Source organism: Pyxicephalus adspersus, chromosome 12, assembly GCF_032062135.1.
Source record: "Pyxicephalus adspersus chromosome 12, UCB_Pads_2.0, whole genome shotgun sequence".
Classification (NCBI taxonomy): Eukaryota; Metazoa; Chordata; class Amphibia; order Anura; family Pyxicephalidae; genus Pyxicephalus; species Pyxicephalus adspersus.
Window position 1 is genome coordinate 11,842,654 of NC_092869.1, and position 26,585 is coordinate 11,869,238.

Sequence of the window (26,585 nt, forward strand, 5' to 3'; positions counted from 1 at the left end):
GATCGTGTCGTTAACTCTATGTGCAGGATCGGTGCTATACGATCGTTCATATATATCGTGCATGAACGTTTGTCGTTCGTTTTCCAACGATAATAATTGGAAGTGTGTACGTAGCTTTAGACATAAATATTGCTGAACAAATAGTGATACCATGGCCAAGTCTATTGTGTAATTACATACAGCAAATAATGACAGATAGATTTTGTTTTTTGAATATGTCCTGAGCTTCAAAGTGTACAAACACGACGGTTAGAGAGAGCTCTCGTTCTATAGAGATTTGCACCATATTTATGCAAGAAAATAGTTCTGAAGATCGTCTGTGACAAAGAATTGCAGTTATACTTACAAGTGTAAAAGTCACAAGTCAACTGTTACTGTTAAAAATGCTGCAATTTATATTTTTAGGCAACACGGTTTGTGTGAACAATGTAATTCAATGATTTCCCCAAACAAAATCTCAACAAGGGAAAACATCCTTTAATAAGTGGAAAAAAAACGTACTTTCTGCCAGGAAACCTGTATGTGCTTTCTAATGTCAAGTGCTTGGCCAAATTTTTCAAATACTGGGCAGCTTCCATTGCACCTGTGTGCTGTGCAAAAAGCCAGCAATAATACTTTCCCTTCTGTCTGAGAGTACTGGAGAACCCCAGGGAACTGCTATCTTTATGGCCATTTTAGTTGAACTCAGTTTACCCCTTGGTCTATGGGAGTGTTATGCATTTACAGGCCATTGCCTCCCTCTAAAGATCTTTGTCTATAAAAACTATTTATTTTTTGAGTTAATGATTACAATAAAGATGTGTATCAAAGTACTAAAATCATTAAATACTATACAAATACTAAATACTACTAAATACAAAATCTATATAATTTACCTTTTTTTATGATACTTTCATATAAATAAAACATGGTGATCCATGTGAGTTCTTATTATGGCAAGTTTGTTATATGGTGACAATGTCCTGTTCTCATCTTTTGATTTTTGTCCTGCGTTTTCACACTTTTTTGGAATAGTAATTACAAGTGTTAATGCATTTTGCACAATGCATGTTCTACTGTTGATCCAATGAGGAAACCCACAAGAAGAAATATCTTGAAGCCATTGGGCCTGATTTTATAATCAGACTGGTGAAGATACACTTTCATCAGTGAAGCTGTGTGATCCAGCAAACATGGAATGGATCTGGTCCAGGATCCAAATCATTTGCTAGCAAAAAATTCATTCCGGGTTTGCTGAATCACCCAGCTTCATTGATGAAAGTGTATCCTCTCTAGCCTTGGAGAGTTTTAATAAATAATGCCCATTGATGGGGTCAATGCATGTAGACAGGAGGTGGCTCCAAAGAGGAACATTTATTAGCAGGAAAAAAACATGAATTTCATTTTAAAGAAATTATTTTACGTTACATGTACTTAAATGATTACAAATATGCCATGTGTTTCATAATTACTAATATTATAAATAATTCTTTTGGAAAGCAGTCGGTTAATGAGCCAATCCTTTTTGCTTATCTGAGATTTTATTTTCTGCTGTCTGGCAGAAAGAAAAATACGTCTTTGAAAAAAAGGCGGGAGATAAGAGGCCATACTTTGCACTTATATTCTTGTTAGATGTATGTTTATTGATTTTCCATTATCTTACATGAACTGCTGACCGTAGTGTGTTACTGTGCCTAGTGACCGGAAGCAAAAACCATCTGCAGAATCTACTGCAAACAAACTTTTACAAACTAGTGCACTGTAGAAAAAATATATAATTTCAATACATTAGCTCTTTTAGAGATATGAAATATCTGACAAGAAGTACCAGTAAGGGAAAATAACCTAATAATGTTGTTTTGTAACTTGTACACATTGCCTAAAAAAAAAGTAATTAAAAGTAATAAAAATTGACGCTATATGCATGCCCGGGTGAAAATAGCTGAAAGCAGTGTAATTGTATGTGAATTACTTTAAATTCATATGTGCAAGCAAACCTCCCAACTCTTGGAGATGGAGAAGAGGGGCACATAAGCAAATATTATCCCCTCCCCAATTTTCAGGGCATAGGAAATGGGTATGAAAAAAGAGGGTCTGAACGATCTAAAAAAGGGACAGTCCCTCCAAATCAGGAAAAGTTAGGTATTTGCAGTTATTCTTGCATGATTGAGTACAGCACGCAAAGTTTTAAATGGCAAGATATTTACTCCATATATGCTCTAAAGTTCCTAACCAGGTGGGAGGGATCATTTCTAAGCTTGCACCTTTATATCGTTTGCTCGGTTCCGAAATTCGGAAGCAGGCTTATAAAATTGTGTATACTGTATATTTACAATAGTGGATACATTCAGGCTTGGAATTGAATACATTTATGGTGAGTGTAGGACAGCATGCTTTGAATAAAGGATTACATTTTCATAATGAGGGGATAGGCCCTGTAGCTGTTTCCTATCTAGATGAAATTGGCTTTAAAGAAATCCTTAGCATCATGTGTAACACATAATCCCCTAAGAAGTGAGCGTGTCTATGATGATCACTGGGTCTTGTAGGAGTCTGGGTGTCATTACAATCAGAAAATATGATTTCTGCAATGTCCTATAAAAACACAGTGGGGATAAAATTTAAAAAGCCGCACAGTTTTTATCAAGCAACAAAGACAAAAATAGGTGGGTCAGAAAAAGATAAGGCTAGAATTTTAAAAAATAAATACGAAAAAGTCCAGGTGTATGCAAAACCATTGCGGTCTGCTGTCTCGGATTACAAACACAGGGTTGGTAAACACACACTAATGAATTTGGATAATAATCTATCAAAACTCAATTAATCATATACAGGTTTGTTTTTTATTAAAGCAAAATTGAGCAATGCTATGCTGTACCCATAAACATTAATCTAGATCAGGTTTATAACAGCCTGAAATGCTGAAGGCAAATCCATTATATTGTGAAATCTTTTAGTGTGTTGCTCTGTTAAACACTGTTAATACATAATGGTAAGTAGGCAAGACACTAAAAACTAGTAAACAGTAAGTAACTAGTTATGTTCCAGTACAGGGGTGCCCAATGGGTGGGATCTACCGGTGGATCGCAAAGGCAACGTGAGTAGATTGCGGAGCCCTGCCTTTCAAAATAAACTCTACCGCGCACAGGAGTTATTAAGTCCCCGTTTTTATTGTTGGTAGATCATTTTGACTTGGTCATTTAAAAAGTAGTTCGCAAACCAAAAAAGTGTGGGCACCCCTGTTCTAGTACAACTGAGAAACAAAAAATGGAGTGCCGATTTGAGAGTTGGAACTGTAAAAACGTGATTTTGTACCTGTAATAAAATTGAGATGTTGTGTATGGAAATAAATGTAATATTACAAATCGTATGGGGTCTGTAGCATAACCTGCTAAATAACGTTTTTCTCTGCTCTAGACTTGGCAAATACAATGCAACTCTAACCAACCGGGAAGTCTGTTGCCATCAACAAAGTGCCTTGATTGACATCTTAAATTCATCTACTGGGAACTGATTTCTAACCTTCACAGCAGGTAGTGTGGTCAAAAAAAAATCCTATATTATGTAAAGGTGCATGAAAGTATGTGATTAGTTCCCGAAATTCTCCAAAAGGCTAATACCACAGCGTTAGATATCCAGATTTTATTTTCAGATATTATGATATCACGCTGTGAGTGGCTTCTTAATAATCCTGGCCATAAAGTGGTCTTGTTGGTATAGAACAACTCTTTCTGTTCTTTTTTTTTTTCTGGTCACCACATCCATAATCCCACATTTGTAATCAGTTGACTGTGACAAAGATTAATCCCCTTTATCCTGCCTGTGTAGAGGGATATATCCATAATACCTATATGATTGCTCTAGATTTTACTGTCTTTTTGTATGGAAGTGAGTCATGTGGAACGGGTAAAACAAGTCTGCACAAAGTCATGGATCCGGTCTTTTTCTTGTTAACAAGAAAGACCTGAGTCATCTCAGATTCATGTTTACTCTCTGACGAGTCAGCATTTTATCCACTAACCAAACTGGGTCATCCACATCCATACTTTTTGTTGAATTCCATAGTCTTCAAATGAGTCATGGGATGGTGTGACACAAACGTAGAATATCCTGTAGGAAGGTACACGTGGGATCAGTAGAGCTGTTAAGTCTCATTAGGTTTGTGCTATGTGCACTGTTTATAAAACCTGTGAATCTGACACCAGTACATTTTGCTTTTTCCAGTTAATTGTTCTTCCTACCTGCTGCAGAGGAATGTGACCCTGTCTAAACTGCAGACACTAATTACAGCAGTCTACACTGGAAACACTTTAAACTTTTAAAGGGTACAAATTAACTTTTCTTTTGTGCTATCTTTGATCTTTTAAACATATAATTGAAAGTGTTTGCTATATCTGTTTAAAGTGACAAAATATCTAGAAATATAGGGTTGGTTCAATTAATAGTTGTCTATCAGAGGTATTATTCATGGTTTTCTCTTTGTACTACTACTCATTATGTTAGGGAGTTGAAAAGGGGGAAGGTAGTAGGTAATCCTATCACACTTCCAATGTAATACAATAGGGTGTTGTCAGGAACAACAGACTGATATGAAATGTGTTAAGCTAAGCACACAGGTGCAATAATTGTCTTCAGAAAACGAACGACTAACGACAGATCAACGATTATGCACAATTATTTTGAACAACCGTATTTTGCACAATTCTGTACATGCTGTAACGATACGATTGTTTAAATATAATCCACCAATATTGTACACAGACTAGATACGATTGTTTGAAAGATGTAGGAAGTGACATGTGAAGGAGAAAGTGTACTGCAGAACCATCCACGATCACTGAACATACACACAATAGATTGTGAACGATTGTTGCCCAATCAGATCCGCCGGGGCGGTCGTTTCGTTTCCAGCGACAATCCTCGTTCATCGGCGTTATTGGCCAGTCATTGTGCACTTTTTTTGTTAACGATTATCGGACGAATGGTCATTAGTCGTTCATTTTCAACGATAATTATTGCACGTGTGTGCGCAGCCTTACTGGTGGGATGCCAAAGTGGGAATAAAGAAAAAAAAATGAAAAAAGCCACCACATCTTAAGGCCTGGAAAACTGCAATATACTACATTTCTGCTTTTGGGTTTAGATATGCTTTTAAACATTTATATATTTGTCTTTTAAAAATGATCAAGGATAAGATATCAAAACAAAAGATTTATGTAAAATTTATGAAATGCTGCATATAAATATATGTATTTTTATTTTATTCAGTAGGTGAAGGTGTAGCCTGTTTGAGGAGTTCAATAACTGAAGCTGAAAATTATACTCTCATTGACCATTCCAAATGCTGTAATCTTAGTGAGAAAGCCCAGAGGGTTCCTGTATTTTCATGTAGTTAGGCTAAATCACAATATATATATATATATATATATATATAGAATAAACACCTTTAAATTTGCTCTTCTGCAGAGCTATTCAGCATCCAACACTTTCTCGGGGTTTATGATGCCTACAATACCCCTTGTGTCCTTGTTCCACCTGAGAACTAGTACATAGCTAGTTATTCTCGCAGTGATGTAGCAGCCCAGGGCAGAACCACATAACTCACTATTTGAGCCCCCCAAGAATGGCAGATGCTGAAGATTCCAGTAGCAAATCTAATCTTAAAAAAGGAAAAAACATACACTGATTTAGAGAACAATGTTTTTTTTTTTTTTTGCAAATATGGATCTCATATCTCACTGGATACTAGGATAACATGGAAATGACTGAGATAAGCATTGGAGTTGAGCATGCTGCACTTTTAAATCTTCTCCTTGGTCTGACTTGTAATGGAGCCTACTCTCCACATCCTGGAAGTAACTCACCATCATTAAATGCAAAGCAGTCAAGTGACTTTTGACCTTTTGAGGCCCAGTAAAGACACAAATTACCATGGGTAAATCTTATGAGCAGCATAAGCAAGAGACAGTCAAGTAATTTATCCTAAATGATGTCCAACTAAGCTCTCAGTTTAAGCAGAGCTGGTCTAAATGTAGTTGTTCTCAGCCATCCAAGCTATCTCTTAATCTCCTCCACCTACACGCCATTTCACAGAGGATCAATCTTGTTTGCCATAAATATTTGTCTTTACCTATAGGTCTTTGTTTCAGTGACTGTACACTGACCTCCCAGCCATAGAACTGATCCTTTAGCAGTGCATAGCTGATAGTCATACATCTTCAAGGTTCTTCTACCTGTGTCAGATAGGCCCCACCCTGTAATCAAACTCCTAGCCAGGTAAAAAAAAATGATTGTACAAACATGTCAGGTTTCCTCTCTCCACCCCATTCTCCCGCGCTCTCTCCCTCCTCTGTTCTTGTCTGTTCAAACTTTCCTTACAGTGAGTGGATTATTTCACATGAGTGATCAGGCAGTGGCTACGCTATTCAGGTAAGTCTCGCTCTTACTTTTTGCAGGCTGCATGTTATCCTGCATTATTTTGCATTGGTAAATATTGCTGAACTCTGCTAGTTACATGTTTCATGTCTGATTAGTACAAAGAGCACAGTGAAGATTTCATTTTTAGTATGGGAAATCCCAGGAGTCGTGCTGTAGGTGAAAGGCTGACTGTGTGCTTTTACACTTGGCTTCTTTACATTGAAATTTTCCTGTTCATTGTAAAAATACTTTTTTTCCAGAAAGCACAATATGTGAAAATAGACATTTTTATTGTTATATCCATTGAGTGCTGTTGTGAACAAATGGAAAGCTATGTTGTAATTGCAGTACTAAGCTATGCAGCGTGACCTAGTTGGAACCATTTATGAGGACTCTTCTCACCTGAGCTGCTTTATTTGACTCTCCTTGGCACACTGTATAAAGTATGTCTTCTAAAGAGGTCATTGCTTTTTAAAGTGTATATGGGGGTTTAGATGTCCTAAAAGTTTGCTGACTTTGCACTTTACTTTTTCCCTGCTGTATGTTATGGACATCTAACATTTTAAAGTTGGTAAACTTTGGCATTCATGTCCAGCATATTCTCTAAAGGAGACGCTTATAACTACTGCACCCAGGAGCTAATCCCAGCTGCTACTAAATGCGTTTGAAATCTGTTTGAGACGCATCTAATATTATTTACAGTTCATTTACATGTGCATTTGACCTGCAGCTGACCTCTCCTAAATTGCACCATTCTGCTTCAAGATTCTTTTACATTCCTGTTGAACTGTACAGGGAGAGTAGCCACTCAACAGAAAGTGGTAGATAAAGGAGAAAGGTTCACTTTATAACAGAGAACAATACACAACATCTAGTGACACAAATGGCAAACAGAATGGGCCAGGTATGTGTGGTTAATAGAGCTTTATTATGTGCTTTTATATATAATGTATCTGGCTTTCTTTACTTAATATGCCCAATATATGTGGCCTTTTTATCAGATGGTGCACTATTTTATATGTGTTTTTAGCATATATTTAAATTGTTCTAAACACAGAACTTGTAAGCATTGGTGGCTGAGTGCTTTGCTTTCTCTGAGAACTACAAGATTTTTATTTTTTCATTATTTGGCACATTACCTAGTCTTTCTACATTTTCATTAATATTTCTACATTTTTATATGTGTAATACGGTTTCCTCATTATAAGTACTAGGTGATAAAATTTATGGGTAGGTACATATTGGGGCTATGGCTAAGTCTTGTTTCCATTGCCGTCTTTTGCGTTTGAGAATTTGACTTAGCTTAATAGGAGGTTTAGGCAAATCCTTAAATAAAGAATTAGTGGTTAAAGTTATTGGCTTTTTTTTTTGCACTCAATTTAGAACAACTGCAATTTCCCAATGCTTATGCATGCATGCTACATTGCATTGCCTTTATTGGAACTTGGTTGCAGGGCTAGCATAGCTTTTTGTCTTTAAAGTTTAGTATATAGGGCTTACTAATGCCTAGGTACTTGTGCTATGACGAGGGTCCTAAAATCTCAGAAAGACACAGGGTGGCAGGTGTGATAGGTAATGACTAGTGACACTTGACAGTGAAACGGGACAAATTGAGCAATAATTATTTAATGTTTATGGCTGCTAAATTATTTGAACCACATTTACCCTTATCAATGTTTTGTCATTAATCAACGTCATTATAATATGCGCTGCTGCTCATGTGCAGAAATAAATGGCATAAGGATGGGTAGAGGTTTACATTCATTTCTGTGACATCAGCAGAATGAGTGATAAAACTTATACAATGCCAGCAATATCTAGTCATACATAGCTACGTGCACAGTTTCCTCCAAATGAGATGCATCAATTTACATATTGCTTATGATGGAGCATATATATCATTCTATTAACATTTAATAAAACAAAATATAATTTCTGGTGTTGAAGTCCACATATCTGAATCCAGACAGGAAAGATGCCAATGGTGGAATACATTTTATGCTTGGTGTTTGTCAACTCAAAAACTTTTCCTTCCAATTTTGAATGGTGTTTTGTAGATTAGAACCACTGGTCTTTTTGGGGCTCTATTAGAGGGTTTTTTTTCCTCTTTTCTGTACTGTATTTACCAGACTGAAATTAAAGGAAAGTTTGCATTTTGGACATAATAAAAAATCTAGTCTCCCCTACTCTTCTATAAAACACATTTTTATGTCTGTCCTCGTAGCTGTTGCAGATTTTTCCTAACTTATTATTTGGTAAAATGTTGTCAGCAGGACAAAAATGATGGCAAATCTCTCTAACATAACCCCCCATAGCAGGAAAATTCTGACCTGAGGTTTTAATCTTTCTCATGCTACCTAATATCAAGAAATAGATTGGCCTTGAGATTTAATGTTCACAACTTAGAATGCCAACACATGTAGGCTTCTATTCCTAATGGCAGCCAAAAGTTGGTTAAATATATTTTTTTTATTCTTCCAAACTGTATATCCTAAATTATAAATGAATAGCAGTAACAAGCTATAATAATGATGTAATGTACGGTATAGAGTACAGCATTCACTTCAGATAAAGCCTTTTGTGTAGATGTTCCTTGTTATCTATTGCTGTTCACGTGGCTCATTCATTTGACTGATGGTATAGTGACAGTACTTGTTGAAAGAGTCGCAGTATGGAATGTTTTCCTTCCATTATTCATGCAGGGAAAGGCAGCCCTGCAGTCATATAATTTTTGTCAAAACAAACAGTGCAAGTTGTAAAATGTTCACTGTAGCTTCAACTTCTGGAGTCCAATGATGACTGCCTGGGTCATTGCTAATGTGAGGGTTGCTGAAAAAACAGGCGTCATTACTCGATCCGTCATCTGTTTTGTACTGTAAAAAGGTGAACATTATTATTTCTAGGGATAATTATTAGACTCCCTGTTCTCCATTCATCACACAGAGGCAGATATCTGGAAAGGATATAGTGCATTATATTTATCAGTGCTTTCTATGACATTTACCTCCAAAGGTGCGTATGGACTTTATATGGTTGAATGACTGAAGGGTTGTAGTTTAGATTTAGGGTGGTATAATGCATATGAAATTATTATTTAAAGGGGCAGAATATTTATTTGCCACTATACACTTTCAACTATCACTTTTTTTTAGGTAGAGTTAAAAGTTTGGTTTGGTATTTTTAGTTTTTAGCTTAGCGTTGTATTGTTTTGGGTCCATTTAAACCTCTCCATTGTGGTAACTTTAAACGAAAATGCATTATGAAAAAAAGAGTCCTATGCTTTTTTTTAATTTTTCTTAGGGTGTGTTAGGGTGCATTGGTAGCCCATTTTTAACAGGTTGTCTTAATAAATGCATGTTAATGTATGCAGCTTTTTTACCACCTAGATATAAATGGGCCATCACTGTAATAAAGGAGGAGGTGGTGATAAAACGAGATGACACAATCAAAAACAAATACCCGTGTATTATATCATATTTGCCAAAAACTTGGTAATAATACAACTGTTCTACCTTCAGCTCTAATAAACCCCTATCTGTGTCCTTCAAGTATGGAGGGATTTGAAGTTTTAAAACTTTACTAAAAATAAAAAAGAAGGAAATAAAACAAAATAATTCACTAATTATTGCTGGCCACATTGGGGTAAAAAAACTTGAGCGTTAAACAGGAACAACCAGATCTTCAAGCTCTAGGGCAGGAGATTACATGAAATGCATATTAAGGCTGATTCAGATAGCTAAACCTGATTAATTAACTAGTTACATTTTTGTATCTAATCTCAAGAACCAAAATACATTATACTGCAGATTAACAGTCCTTAATCCCTATACATATGTCAGATAGATGTCAGATTTATGTAGCTGGAAATGATCTTTCATTAGGGTGAATTGATGAACAATGTTACGGGACCATCCTAGATTTTTACCCAAGAACAGCACAACTGTTTTTCGTAAGCAAAAATCATCCAGTGTGTCTACGTAGTTTTAGATATGATATGATGGAATCAGGAAGAAATCTTTTCCCCTGTTGAAGCAAGTTGTACCAGGGTTTTTTCTGCCTTCCTCTGGACCAGCTATCTTAAAGGGTATTTTTTATCTGGGACATGTTTATTCCCTAGTGGTTGAACTTGCTGGATTTATGTCTTTTTTCAACCTAACCTACTATGTAACTATGAATTAATGAGTTTTCTTTTTGAGGGCTTTTTTCCCTTTATTTTTATCCAGCCAGTAAGACTTTTTCTGTCCTAGGTTACAACTGTACTGTATTTTTGGGGGTAACTTAGCAGCAGCAGTATGGGTGAAAATTAAATCAGTTCTTCAGAATTATATTGTTGATTGCACATAACAAACAACAATGTTTGGCAGTGTCAACAGGTATTTAATGCATGAACAGATAAAACATATTCAGTTATGTTTTTAACAGGAAAAAGTGAGAAATTCATTGTTGTTACATAAACTTTAAACTCTAATGAATATATATTATTATTTAAACACTATTCAATACTCTTACATACCTACATTAAAGTAACACATTACCATGCTGTGTACACACACTTGATTATCGTAGTCTGAGATGAACAGTCGTGATCGAGTGAAAATCTAGCATGTGTACATTGATCCTCAGTCATTTAGTGGTCTACCATAGTGGATTACTAAATTACGAACTGTGGATTGCCACTGTCATTTCTTATAGTAGATGATGTAGCAGGGTGCTTCCCTCTCATCCCCTCTTCTTCATAGAAATAAATAGTGCTGTCTGCACAGTCTTCTTTTCTTCTACAATCTTTGGAAATTATTTTGAAAGATAACATAAAGGTGCCATAGCTTTAAAGTGTGTTGCTTTGTCTTTTGGCACTGTGGTACAGTGCATTAGGCTGCCATTTAAATTTGAATAGCACTTCAACACACACTGCATTTTTGGGAAATATATGTTTTACCCCATGTTACTGCAACACAGCTATCTCAATTGGTGTTTCTTTATATCTTCCCGGAACTTTTCTGTTACCAACCCTCAATGGCATCCATCACCAAATTAACTGCTTTAGAAAGTGTTTAAATTCATAAAATCTCTGGCATAAAGTGTATGTTTGATCGGGTTCAAGTGTAATTCTAAATCTGAAGATAAAACATTGTTTCAACAGGAATCTATGCATCCTTGTTCTTGTTATATTAATACGTGAAATGTTTATTTGCATTTTTTAAAACTGAATATACTAATGTCATTCATATAACCTTTTTAAAAAATAAATAGCAAAGCAGATTTACTAAAAATACCTCCTAAAATTATTTCTGGAAGAGTAATTAAATGTCTAAATTGTAATTATAGCATAATTATAGCAACAGAATGAGCAGCATGCTGCCAGCAATCACTTGATATATATATTCTTGGAGTGTTAACATGCCAGACAAAGATTCACTAAAGTGGCAGTTTTTAAAAGCCTGGTTATTCTTAAACAACCTTTACATTTTTAAAGATAGAAGGTGCTCGGCCCTAATTTTTATACTTTAAAAGAAAACGTTGTTCTGGGTAGTGAAATGATTGTGGGCATCAGAAAGGAAGTAAATTGCATCACATTCTGAGGTTTTGCTTAGTCTTCTTCTGAATCAGCTATATATTAAAGGTTCAAAGGGTTTAAAGGTTTTTTTTTATGGAATGGAATATGTAAGTATGTATGCAAATTCACAGCCTAGCTAAAAAAAACCATGGTTATAAAGTTAGTTATTGGCTATTCAATATTTGAACATTTAAGTCAATAGTTCTTATTTCATGAGTATGAGTGGCTTGGCTTACAGGCAAATCTTGTCATGAAGGAAAATAGGATAAAAAAGGATCTTACTTGCATTGTTGCACAGCCTGAACATGTCTGCCTTTGTTCACCTCCAATACATTATTGATTGATAAATAAGAGTAGTAGACGAGGCAACTAAGATAAAGATGCTTTTGGACTTTCTTGAAAATGATCTTAGTCTGAAAAATTAGTCACTCCAGCTTGCCAACCTTGCAGCACCAGAGTGCCTATAAAGTTTGGAGTTTCAGTGTTCCCCATGTTGTTGTGGATAATTTCTGGGCAGGTTTATAAACTGCCCCAGGGCTGCCATCAGATATTTGGGGGCCCATACCAGGCAAACTTCCTTGGCCCAAACACTTATAAAAGTTACAAAATAGCAAAGGTCAAGTCAGTCTTTTGATTGGAGCCCGGTACAGAAGCACCATTTGTCTCCCCCCACCCACAATGACAGCCCTGGCTCCGTCAATCTGCACAATTGGCCTAGTGTATTATTCACTAAATGAATAATAAATGGTAAATTAAAAGAGTGAAAAAAAATGGATAAGCCCAGATAACATTTTAAAAATTCTGGTATTTTTGGCCAATAGTAAAAATCTTGATTGTTTTAATGATCAAAATCTCTGTCAGTGGAAAGTATGGATAGATACAACATTGGCATGGATGACATTTCTGGGACATCATAAAGATATGTTTGTTTTTTTTTTTTGTTGCTCACTCTTTACTTGGCTATTAGTCCCAATAAAAGAGGATGATAATTAGAAGTAATGATTATAAGTATAGGGCATAATGCAAAATTTAGATCCTTCTCAGGAAAATACAAGTTGGCTGATATGGGCCACAGTATAAAAAGAATCCTAGTCTGCGTTGCTAGTTTTTCCAATTTTTTCAGTGGTATAGTAATAATCTGCATGGTAATTAAATGTATATTACTCTGCATATTCATTGCTGCTTCCTCCAATAAATGACCACAGAATTCTGTAATGCCTTGTTGGTGAAAATTATTTTTCCAGTAAAATGTATACTGCAATATCTATACATTCTGTGGGTATTTAGGCAACAATACATCATCCTGGTTACTGCAGCAGCTCAGTGCATTGTCCGACCTTTTCAAGGTCATCATTAAAGATAAAGCCTCTTCCTCTTTTCACATGTATTTTCTGTTGCTGTGGTGATTCATTGATATAAATGCCAAGCAGATTCTTTGTCTTCAGTTGGTAAAACCTAGAATCCACAATTATAAGTGAATATGTATAATTTCCTTTTATCAGTGTTCTATACTCTTTAGAATTGCTAAAAACAGAATAAAAGGGCATATCCACCCTTGTGACTGTTGGACTTCACTTTTATTCACTGCTGAACATACAATTACAAAGATGGCATGCACGATAACTGCAAATGGTATGCAGATTGGGAAATCCCTTAATGTGGAACTAGACTCTAGAAATAAAAATTGCAGCTAGGCAGGTGTTTTATTGCAGAAGGGACAAGCGATTTTAGTTTCTCATTCAATAAAATAACCTTACCTGCCTCATGGCAATTTTTTTAATGGTATTTTTATAAGCAACCAACAAATTGGACATACACAGAAAATTATGCAGACAAAATATATTAGGACATCATGAAAATTTATTTTTTATATATTTAGCACAATGGAGAATGCACATTCACAGTGGAGTACATAGAAAAATGAGGAATACATAAACAATAAACCACAGTTATATGTAACAGTTTATATTGAAAAACACTTAATCAACGAACACCCTTCAATGATGTGCAAATGAACAAAATTCAGACTTTGTTGGTTTCCAATTTTCAAAAGTAAAAACAATTTAGAACATAGAGAAAGAAGGACAAAAAGAAAAGGGAGAATAGGGAAAGCAGCAGAGAAAGAGGGAAAAGGAAGATGGGGGAGGGGTAGAGGGAGAGGTAGGTAGTGGTAAGGAATGACATGGGGATCATCTGGAATCTTAGGAAGGTGGGCGAAGCAACTGTACATTGTCAGTAGAGCTCTTACATTCATCCAAGTAGAACCAGGTGCACACTGGCCTGTGTGATGGCTGATCCTCTGATTTCATCAGTTCCTCCATATATTGTATATCATTCACTCTGGCAAACCCATTGCTTAAGCGTAGGTGGAGCAGTGTGTTTCCACAATGGTGGGATACATGCCTTAGCCACATTCAGTAAATGATGCAGTAAGGAAATTTTATATCGCTTCCTCTACATTGCAGATACATGAAGCAGAGCAAGCTCTGGCTTGTCCACTATGGAGACATCTGTCATCTTGTGAATAATCTCTGCAACGTCCGTCCAAAAAGATGTCAAAATGGGGCAACACCAGAAAATGTGTACTAAAGTACCTGTATGTTTACCACATCTCCAACATACTGAACTCGTATGCGGGTATATCTTGGGCAGTATGTCCGGGGTCCTGTACCATCCGGTGAGCAGTTTATAGTTTGTCCCTTGATATCTGTTGCTAATAGAAGCCTTATGCCCATAGTGTAGTATAAGTTCTGCCTATTCCCTCGTAAAAGTAATATTGAGATCCCCATTTGGACAGAAAAGAGGGTGTCGGAGTATCACGTGTCGTCAATTGCATTCCATACAAATAGGATAACATGTCTCCCAAAGGGTCTCCAGCTACACATAAATTCTCCAAAAGGGTGAGGGATCGATGGAAAGCCCATGCAGGTGGCAGCAAAGAAATAAACTGTTGAAATTGTATCTTCCTCCAGACATCCAAACAAGGAAGAGAATGGTCCACTTGAATCTGCTCCAATGGGTTAGTTAGGGGGGCTGCATTAAGTGTACAGCCTGATAAATTCCTTTTTCAATCCATTTCTTAAAGACCGCATCCGTCCTACCGGTGAGAAACCTGGGGTGGCCAGGTTGGGCCCCAAAAGAAGCTAAATCCCATGCAATTACACGGGAGTTGATTCAGTCCCAGAAGCCTCAGGGGATGCACCAGGAATGTTTATGCTGACCTGTGCTAAACTTCTTCAGAAGAAGTTTTATTGCCAACAGGGCTGGTTCTGTCTGCAACAAGGCCCTGCCTAATCTTATATTTTCAAACAGAACTTCCACTTTAAGGGAGAGCTTGAATGATACAAATAGGAGTTTCCCATGGCCCCCTTGGTCCAAAAGCAATATTTCATAGACACCTACTGATGATATGTGGTACAAGAAGTAGGTGTTACTGGCAGGTGACCAGTTTTTGAGACACAGGATGTTGCCAACTCTGATACATATTTTAAGCTGATTTAAAACCTTTGTTCGATTTTAAGATATTTAACTAAACTTTAACTAAAACTAAGTCAAATCTTGTGCTGTCAATATCTATAATGGGGGAAATTCATCCTCCTATTTTGGCATGGGTAACAAAGTTCCTGGGACATAGTGATGGGAAATCCAAAAATTTTACTAACTAATGGTATTAAGTAGAAGTGAAGAGATCTTGTGGTCTCTATATCTTGTTTTGGGGTTTATGTAACTGCAACAGGAAGCATAGAAAGTAGACCCAATGGAACACAGAAAGCAAAAACGAAGATGATAGGGTTTTTCTATTTCTTATGCTAAAACTAAAAATAATGTTATGGATTTAGATATACTTTAACAAGAAATAAAATAACCAGGTAGTGCTATTTCATGACATTCTGATAAAAAAAATAAAAAAACCCCTCCAAAATAAAAATATTTCCAAAAAGAACTGTGCAATGGATTAGCAAAGTCAAATGCAAGAAAATGGTTAAAGTGTTTAAACTTTATGAATAGAAAACAGAAGATACATTTAAACACCTAGAGGTGCCTTCAGGTACCATTGGTAGTCTTCAAAATAACAAATGTAAAGTTTTTCCTCTGCAGCACCAATTAATAGGAGTCCTCCTGCCACTTCCATCAATTTTCATGAGCTTCTTGGGGCATATCGTAAGATTAGTAAATGGTACTAGGTAACTGTATTCATCTTCTGCTGCCACAATATTTCAGGCCACCACAGGTCCACCTTTTAAGATACAGAAAGTATGCCCAGTACTGTGACTGAACTTCTGGCCTGATCAAAAGGTATTTTGTATTATATATTGGATGAATGCAATACATACACATATGCTTTAGCACCTCATGCAGTTTATATAATGCATTTGTTTACTTGTTACTGTCTTGGTAAGACTGTATGCATGTACAGTATGTGCTATTTCTTTAGACCTAGCAACTATTTCCCTACCTCTCCTCCTAAACCCATACAACCTGTTGTTTCTGCTGACTAGCAGCCTCTGGCATTCTCCCGAAAATTTCCTCGACCATCCGGTGGTTCCGCGAAATTTCGGCGAACCAATTTTGCGAAACTATCAGAAGATCAAGGAAAATATAACAGGAGGATTCACAGGGGATTCACATGATTCCCTTGGAATCCTCCTGTTTGCGATCCCCGGGGCACTAGAGGGTAATTAATCTCCAGTGCCCCGGGGATTGCACACTCTTCTTAATGAATGCAACCACAGCTGCAATAATTGAGAAGATGCCGGGCAACGGAGAACCTCCTAACATTGTAATATAAGTATCTTGCGAGATTGAACTTAATATTCTCGCTCGTTCATCCCAAACTGCTGACTAATCCAAACAATTTGTACACAAACACAACAGCTCAGCATATGATCTTGTAGATAATTTGAACCTGTTATTAGATACTGAAATGGTTAACAAATATACTTGCCGAACAAGATTGTTGTGTCTGCCATGGGTGTAGGTCAGATCTATTTGCATAGTTTCACAGATATACAGTTATTATTTCTGTTTCCTTTCATGTGTCAAACCACCCTGAGATCTTTACTGGTCTGCACAGGTCACTGTAGAGCTTTACGTTATCATGGGTAATAATTCTTCTCTTTTATTCACTTTAAATGACTTTTTTCCTGTATTGTAGATTGATTCTTTTTTTTTTTTTTTTACGTAATGCAAAGTCAATAAATTCAATCTCCCCTTTGTGGTCTTGGTCTACCCCTTTTCTATTTCCTAGTTCGTTAGCTTCAAAGAATCTGAAAAAATTATTAGATGTCATCCTCAAGTTCTCTTTCCTTATAAACAGTTAAGCTCAGCACTCTGATGAGGGTTTATGCAGATGCTAGATTTTTGTTTTGACAGTGAAAAATCTAAAGCTGTTACAGGTACCCCAAAAAGCCTTTTAGCTAATGGGCCAAATGCAAACTATTGTCTGCACAGCTGACTCCTGATTGTTCTTCTCACTCCATAGAATGAAAGTTGCTTGGCCTATCTGTACAGTGATCATTTATAAAAGAAAAAAAAATTACAGTTACAATTATTTGGGACCTTTAGGGATGTTTAGAGAATGCTCTTCTCACACCTTCTTATGCACCAATTTTCTAAATCATTATACTCTATGAATCATCTTCGGCATTGTCTTGGAGTGGCTGTAATCTTTTTTTTTTTTTGCAGTAGTTTTAAGACCATGTGGTTACAGAAGTTTTTCAGATGTTTTATGCAGCATCTGAAAGAGGTCTGGCTCTCGAACTACTTTCATAAATGTACAATCTTTTCAGCAAACACACTCAAATGCCTGTTAAAAATTATTTTGAACACTTCCAGGCTTCTAACATTTTAGAACAGGTGCCCAGGATGAGTTAACCATTGTACATCTATCTGAATATTGACTTAAGGGAAGCACTTAGTGTGAACAAGTTGACCTGCAATCTTTATTATGGCACATAGCTAGCTATGAGAACCGCATTAATTCCCAGTACCTTTCATCCCTGAATATTGGATTTTTTTTTAAATATATACTTCATCATGGCTCACCCCAGACGGTACATCACTAGAGAGCCCCATCAGAGCTGCAGAGACACTACTGATGTAACAGCTGGTGGGTGAAGGTGAGGATGAAGGCATCAGAAAAACCCTTAGGATTCTGGATGATAAAGGATTCAGTGGTTGAGTCATGAATAGAGGGACTGGCAGGAATTAAAATTTTCGCTACTTAATCTTAAATCTGTATGACCTTTTTTTAGGGTACCTTTCCCGAAAGTCCAATGCTTAGTCATACGATTACCCCAGAAATGTGCTGATATGCTACAAGTAGAAGGTAAGTTTTCACCCAGCATAACTTTAACCTGCTTTGGTCACGGTATGTAATGTATGCATTGTATTAGTCAATGTATGCATTCTAAAAACGTCTAAAGAACTTTATAGGATGAATGACCAAAAGCAGACCAGGATACATATGTTGTCAGTATAAATTTTGGGGATTGTGCAGGGCTTCATTATCAAACTTTATAACTTTTGTGTTGATGCCTTTGATGTATGTAAGTAAAAACTAATTAATTTTCAAACAGTGTGCTGTTGACACATCTTTCTTGATTAAAGTTGGGGAAGATGCCAACTGTGCAGTTGCTAGAACACTTGAATGATTAAGGTCATTTCCTTTATGGAGTACAGCTGGGATATGTATATTCCTTGTTAATCAGACTATGGATGTTTAATCTTTATTTTGAAACTTTTGCAAATGTGCCAAAGATCTGTTGGGTACAGGAGAAAGAAAGTCATGTCTTGTCCTATTTTTCCTTAAGTGACCTTCAGATTTTTCATTCATCCACATTTTACAGAATAAGCACTTAAGTTTATTTATACCACTGTGATCTAGCTTGCCTCTAGAGTGTGAAGCTCTTAAAAATGACATCATGTGAGGCACATGGAACAATCCATGCGTATGAACACTTCAATATGAAATCTGTGTCAAGTGGTTTTACTCAGCATGAAGACCTATGTCAAGGCAGTCTTATATCTTTGCTCTCAAAGTACTGCACAGAGTTAAATTGGCCAGCTACCATTGCCTGTGAAAAGACTAAAACAGTAAAATATAAATGTGCTTAGTACTCCAGTGCTTTATGGGTTTTAAATCCAGTAATGCCAGTAAAAAATGAGCATTAGAAAAAAATCCAAAAAAGGGCCCAGTCCATAACCAATCAAAGTCATCTGATTAACCACTACTCCAATTATGGAATTCTCTCTCCATTCTCTCTGCTATAGGAAGATTTTATAACATGGTGTGGCAGAAACCACACAATGGTTTTAGTAATTTTGCAGTATATAACAGATTGGGGGAAGCTACAAACTACCCGCAAGTGCTTTCCCATTCAGAATAGCTGGATATTTGGCATAAGCGAGGACAATTAAAGTTGCTGTATTGTAATGCTTATCTTAAGCACTTCTAGAAACCCACAGTTTATACCTTTTTGCAGCTGTCTTCATTTCTTCTTCTTCATTTGATAAATAATTAGCTCTTGAAAATAAGAACATTTTTAGAATTCTGTTGTATGAACCTATTACTGCCAAAGTTTATACTCCTTGTGTTCTTTTATTTTATATGGTTTTCCAAAGTTATAGTAGACTTGTATACTCCTACTGTTTGTACAAATATCTCTTAGACATATATACATGCTTTATACATGTATAAAATGTGCATAGAATGTAAATTGTTGTGGCACCTTGATCCTTTGACCAGTCAACAGACGACAACAAAGAAACAACAAAAACGTTTCTAGTCCTTCCTTTTCCAATCAAGTGCTTTCATTCACTTGTGAAGTCTGACTGTCTGATCATCACCTAATGATCAACATGCATGTCAAAATCTCTCTGATCAGTTGACAGGTTTCATATTCTTCTAAAGCCTAAGCCAAGCTTAGAGAACTCTATTTCCACCACTTTTTCGTTACGACCTTGTTATTGTCTTTCAAACTTATAGATGACACTAAGGATCTTTGGTGTTAAAGTAAACCACAAGGGTTATCTGATATCATTGCTTTGTTTCTCAGTATATTGTTCTTTTGTATACCTGAATAATGCAGTGAAATACCAGCTGATTTATAAAGCTTTATTTTACTATTCTTGTTGTTCTTTATGTACATTGTTACTTGGAAATAGTGAACAATGGAGAATGCAGCGTAATAGCAGCTCATTCATCATATATTGTCATACTGATATAGTGATTAAAAAGGAGACGACATACATAGAATAATTTGTAGATGAAGGTTATTGAACTTTACATTCCATAATTCAAAAGCTGAATGAATGTGACAGATCAGTGCTACACTCTACCAATTAGAGGGTGTTTTTGGTGGTCAGAAATCCTCCAGTACCATACATTCAAGAAGATTTTAGATCTAAGGAAATAAGGGGGGGGGGGGAGAATTTGCCAAAAAATGTAAAATGTAACCAATTGGAACTTGAGCTTGAGTGCAAATTTTTACTATTATACAAGTACATATTAGATAGAAGAATTCTGCTAGAACTAGGATATTCATCCATTGGGCTGTGGATTACAGCAAGGCCAACCAAATACAGTAAAATTACACAGGTAGACTTTAGTGATGGCAGAATTGACACCTGCACCTGTGAGGCAAGTAATATCTGGAGAAGATAGGCTTCTGATTGGCTCAGCCATATAAGTTAAGTGCAATTTGATTCAACTAGAAGTGGAGTAATTTGAGCTTTAACCAGTTGGAATTCCTATGCTCATTTCTAGCAAAGACCCCATTGTGTATCAGCCCACAGCATTGTGCATCCCCAAATAATATCAGATTGCTCATTGTCCAACTCAGTCCTTCAAGGTCAAAATCCAGGCACAAATTTTCAGTATCTTTTATTAGCAAAGACTTGTGAGTATTTCATTATATAAAATTTTTCCTTCAATTTCTTGGCCAGTACACAGCCCACGAAGACCCATTTGGATAGCACTGCAACAGAACATAAACACTGACACTATAACATATGAAAACAACACATTTGTTGGTCTACACTACATTACAAATGAGTACAACTGAGTTCTGCCATCTGTGCTAGTGCTGGATTTGCAAAGAGTCTGTTCTTATATCCAGCTAAATGAAGTATCTGCTAGAATTGTCATGTACATCTTACTGACTCCCTGATGACAGCACATATGTTTATGACATTTGCAGAAATAATTTGTGTTATTTTTTTCCTGCAAGCTATTTCATCTCCTTTTCACCTGCACTTTGATTTTATGAAGTGTACTTTATTAATTCTAACCTGCATTTTTGCTGACACAGTACAGTACTCTGATCTGTTCAAACCTATATAGTTAGTTGCTGACCTGCAGCATTTTTAGTGCATTTGTAGAGGATAAAAATGCAGAAATTGTATAATGGCATGGCTGTATATAGAGATCATGCAGGACTTGGTATAACTAATTGATAGTTTAGTTACATACAAGCCCTACCCTTTGTATTATTACTATTTGTACAAAATAGTAATGCAGAATGCAAACCATTTTAGATGCTGTTTTCATATAGAAATTATATTATAACTTTTTTTTAATGAAGCATGCAGTATCCCAGAATACAAAATATTTCCAAAACAGGTACAAATAGTTACAAAAGAAAGACAATTCTATCCAGCAAGGTTCCCTGTGCTGATTTTTGAACACTAATACTAAGAAGAGTCATTGGTTTCACCCACTGAACTGTCTCCAGTCACAATATAATCACATAGCTGATTCACCATGGAACGAGGAAGTTACTTCTCTCCAACTCATAAAACAATGAAGTCACCTTACTTGTCGTTGGGCTTTAGCCTGCAGCATTTGTGATTTGTGTGTGTTACTCAGACACTTAATCCTCAAAAACTGGCTGACATACTAAAATTTCCAATTAGTTTATCCATCAGACTTTCCCACAACTACTGCAATTTAATACATATATATTCTGCCACTGACATTTATTAAATGTAATACTATTCTAGATTGTTTAAGAGCATTTAAAATGTTTTTGTGAAATTGTTAAAAAAGTTAACATCTCCCTAACAGACTAGAGGGAACAGACTATTAGAACAATATGGAGATGAAAGTAAGAATAAATCGATATCCTTGAGCATTTCCTGGTATTTCTATTACTGTTCTCTTTTTTTTATTATTCCCTTTATTTTTTATATATATTTTGTACACACTGCTCTTGTTATATTTGATTGTAATATCTACAGAGTGCCAAAACATGGACTTAAAAAGGAACTAAATTCTATACTCAAACTTTGTTCTAAGGAACTAAACTCACCTTTCCTCGCTCCATCACCAGCAACATCATCTTAACCTGAAGATTAAGGTTCCAGGTTCAGGTCTTGGCCATCCTGATTGGCAAAGCATATATGGCAAAGTATATATCAGTGTGTGTGTGTGTGTGTATATATATATATATATATATATAATAGAGCTGTCACTCTAGACTGCTCTCCTGACATAGGGTGGAGTTATCCACAAAGAAAACACTTTGTTTGACGCCTCAGTTCAGTATACTTTTGCAGGGCAGGATTGAATTTTATTTTTCTGTACTTGCAAAATCTGCCCTTGGCCTTAAAATTAAAACAAATTCAGCTCCCACATATAAGTACTAGTAAGTTGCAATAAATTACTTTATTTATTTTGAATAGATATACATTAAGTATTTGGTTGTATTTTATGTATAAAGGCACTTAGTCACCCAAGAACAGTCTGGTACTTTTTAGAATTCACATATCTGGTATTATTCACCATTTATAACCTATTGTATTTTATTTAAGCATTTATATCCTTAACCAACATACAACATCCTCTCCTTTGCAACGCCTTAAGGTATCCCTATTGCGTACTGTTATCCACGCATGTTTGCTATGCTTTTGTTCAGGGTAGTTAAATATGTTCATCTTAAACAAATAACACAGGATAATGATAACTTCTGTCTCCTGGACTTGTTAGGTTACTGTTGCACATTCATGCCTAATAAAATGCAATATTATTGTTGAATATTAAGCAATCATTATCCTTATAACTACACTTTTAAAATTATGGTTTCATCAAAGGTATTAAAATGTTATTGTGACATATTGTTTCAACAATGTTTTGTTTTATTAGTATGAGTTGTAAATGATGTCTAATTACTGCTCATTATTTCTTAGCAACAAATTGTTTTGGTTCTGTGTTTGGAGCATTAGAGGAATCATTTTATTGCTATTGCCATCTTATGATTTGCATTTTGTAGGGTTATATTATAGGAACAGCTCGTGATCATCAATAGTGCTAAGAATGGAAACAAGTATACTGCAGTTCAGTAGGTTGGAGAGCCTTTCTAACAAAGTCACAAATTAATAAAAAATTTCTTTACAGTAGACTTTTATATTGGCTACAGTAGTTCTTACGTGGATACTAGTGAAGTTTACTTTTCATTTTTCTATAAGTGTTGCATTTGTGCATAAATATTGTTGGAACAACACAGGAACTATTTTTCAGATTCTTCTCCAAAAAATCATGGCTCAATCTCCGTCAAAGTGATAAGGTGACACTTGATAGGCTGGCCATTGATGTTCAAATGTGTCCTAGAAAATGAACACTATAAAGAGATCTGTCCAACGTTCCAGGAGTACCAGAGCCACCATAATTTCCACCTGAATATTTGAGTAGAGCACATATGACTTTTCTCTTTATTTTATTTTTCAAATAGAGTGATTGGGACTTGCTGAGAACTTTTTTTTAGCAAGTTGAAAAATCTTTTAGTACAATTGAGTACCTTCAAATTTCTGAGAAAGTAATGCCCAAACTGAGAATTGTGTTAGTGATAGCTCACCACCAGGGTTATAGAAAACCAGAATATGATCTGACTTGCATCTCTCTGCCTCCAGGATATATCTCATTCAGCAATTCTTTAATGTCAATAAAGGGCCTGCAGCACCACGCTAAAGTTGGATCAATCAGGACATTTTACAGTAGATATGCTGCAAACATTGCATATATTTATCTAATAATTACATTGCCATATTAATTCTCACCAATAGTTTTTGCTTGCTTTGATATATGCCATATTATGATGTTTGAATAATGTTTCCTTACAAATTATATCTGTTTTTGCTTTAGGTTTTCAATCTGAGATCATGTTTCGAAAAAAGAAAAAGAAACGACCCGAGATCTCTGCTCCACTGAATTTTCAGCATCGTGTGCATACATCCTTTGATCCCAAGGAAGGGAAGTTTGTTGGCTTGCCACCACAATGGCAAAACGTACTGGACACTCTTCGACGTCCCAAACCTGTAGTGGACCCTTCCAGGATTACTCAAGTGCAGCTCAAGCCTATGAAGGTAAGTTTTAAGAATAATATTTTCCAGCCTGGCTTTTTATTTTTTTTTCAGACATTTTAAACAAATATAAATGGTAGCAAAATTATATTTTTTGATAACTGGAACTATCACAGTTCAGTTAAAGTAAAGCTATCACTTTTAGTGGAAAAGTCATAAGATCCATGGCATGTTATTTTCTCCATATTTGTTGAGAGGCTACAGGGATCATACTTGAAATAGCATCTACACAAAAATATTAGAATAGTTTTTTAGGTGAATTATCATATTATACATTTATATAACTACATAAAGCTAGAATGTTAGTGTTTTAGTATAAAATTGTCTTGTTATGGGTAGAATTAAAATGATATATATTATACGAAAAGGGATGTAAAACATACAATCTATATATAAAAAGGGATTTATAAACATATGAACAGCGGTTTCAGACGTTCTTGACACTATTTAACAAGTGAAACCTGTTAAACCTGAAAAATTCCAGGCTCACCCCAAACAATTATTTACACTTTTAAGTGTACAGATTTGATTTCCCCGGTGCACCTTTCCCCTGCCTTTTATACTGAAGTGTTGGTATATTGCAGTCCACCTGGTTCATCATCAGGAAGGTGTATGCAGCATGGCACGAGAATGGGTGACGTAGATTGGGAAAAAACTTGCCAATCTTGCTGCACATGCATGAGATCAGCTTTTTTTTTTTTTTTATATTGATGAAAGGGCTCCTTCTGCACATGCCCAAGCAGCCAGCAGAGAAGGAGCGTGACACAGATATCCTGGGAGCCTCTGTGCTCCCATTAATTCTTGATGGCCTAGGTGATCAAGAATTAAGGGAGCAGTGCTGCACTCCTTAAAAAAAAAAAAAAGAAAAAAAAGGGTGGTACACTTAGAAAAACGAACAAACTTCTTTTTTTCCCAGATACTTGGCCAGCGAATTAGCAAAATACTGGACAGTGACCCATCCTAACTTCCTAAGAGAGGTTGCCCAGCAAGGATGTACCACCCCATGCCTAGGAAGACTGGCCTTAGCAAGACCATACATTTATGGTTAATACTAGCCCGCTGGTCGTGTAGCGAAATCTTCCCATTGGTAAACATACAGCAAAAAAACTGACATGGTCTTAAACCTTCCAATACTCTATACAAAACATACCAAAAAACAATTGTCCATGTAGATATACTTGAAATATAGGGATTTTTGTAAATGCATACTTCAAATAATTTTTTAAAAATCTGACTCAATTGTGCTTTGTTTTTTCAAAATATTTATTTTCCAAAAAATTGGAATTATTATATTGGCACAATTTCAGGTATATCCAAGTTGCAAGAATGAAAGCATGTGTGTGTGTGTATATATATATATATATATATATATATATATATATATATATATATATATATATATATATATAATTGGTTGTGACCTTATATAAAAGATAAGTAAAAGATTTACGTGTATTAAATAACATAAATTCTACAATGAAATTCAAACGCCTTATTTTAATATAAATTTAGCAAATGTGACTTTATAGTGTTTAATATCAGTGTTTCCTTTTCAATTAACAAATATAATATTTAGTGTACATTTTGATTATCCACCGATTTTATAACTTTTTGTTTTTAAAAATTTTGTTTTAACAGACTGTTGTTCGTGGCAGTACTATCGGTTTGGAAGGATATATCTCAGGGATATTAAATGACATTCAAAAACTTTCTGCAAGTAGCTCCAACACTCTGAGAGGACGAAGCCCTTTGACAAGGAGGAGAGCTCAGTCTTTGGGAGTTCTCGGTGAGGAAAGGCCAAACAATGGACAGTATATTATTGAAGAGCAGAATATTTCGGACAAGTATGGCAATTATGCCAATTGTAATGGTAACTCTAAGTCCATTAGGCGGCAGACTATGTGGCCTGATTATAAACCCTCAGAGGAAAGTCCATCAAAACCCAACGGCCCTGTTTGCAAAGCAAAGTCTCTGGATCCTGGAGACTTTCAGGATACAGTGGATCGTGTTTCTGAGACCAAAACACCTGGCAGCCTTCACAAGATCATTAGTGGAGGTCATAGCTTTGATGAGACCACACATACACATACAACAACAAGAAGACAATTATCCCATGAAACACTCCTAGAAGAAGGAACTGTGCCAAAACCTGCAGAAAGCACTTCATACCTTGAACATCTACAGACTGGCCTCAAATCCTCAGTTGATGGAAGGAATGCAGAACAGCCGATTCTAGCACAAAAAATAAAGGTATGATTATTTTCTTTACTAATTATAC

General features: G+C 35.8%; 1 protein-coding gene across 6 annotated transcripts in view; it reads left to right on the forward strand.

Moving 5' to 3' along the window:
* The window catches only part of PAK6 (p21 (RAC1) activated kinase 6), a 59,819-nt gene that overhangs the window by 20,402 nt on the left and 12,832 nt on the right, over positions 1–26,585 (forward strand). For 2 of the 6 annotated variants that reach the window (XM_072427492.1, XM_072427491.1), the window contains exons 2-4: positions 3,397–3,512; positions 24,090–24,310; positions 25,946–26,557. In XM_072427492.1, coding sequence (XP_072283593.1) covers positions 24,107–24,310; positions 25,946–26,557 — 816 coding nt within the window. In that variant the 5' untranslated portion in view covers positions 3,397–3,512; positions 24,090–24,106. Of the gene's footprint in view, positions 1–3,396; positions 3,513–4,203; positions 4,305–6,271; positions 6,409–17,988; positions 18,279–24,089; positions 24,311–25,945; positions 26,558–26,585 lie in introns of those variants that run through there. The other 4 variants (XM_072427493.1, XM_072427494.1, XM_072427489.1 and 1 more) reach the window with 4 other exon arrangements.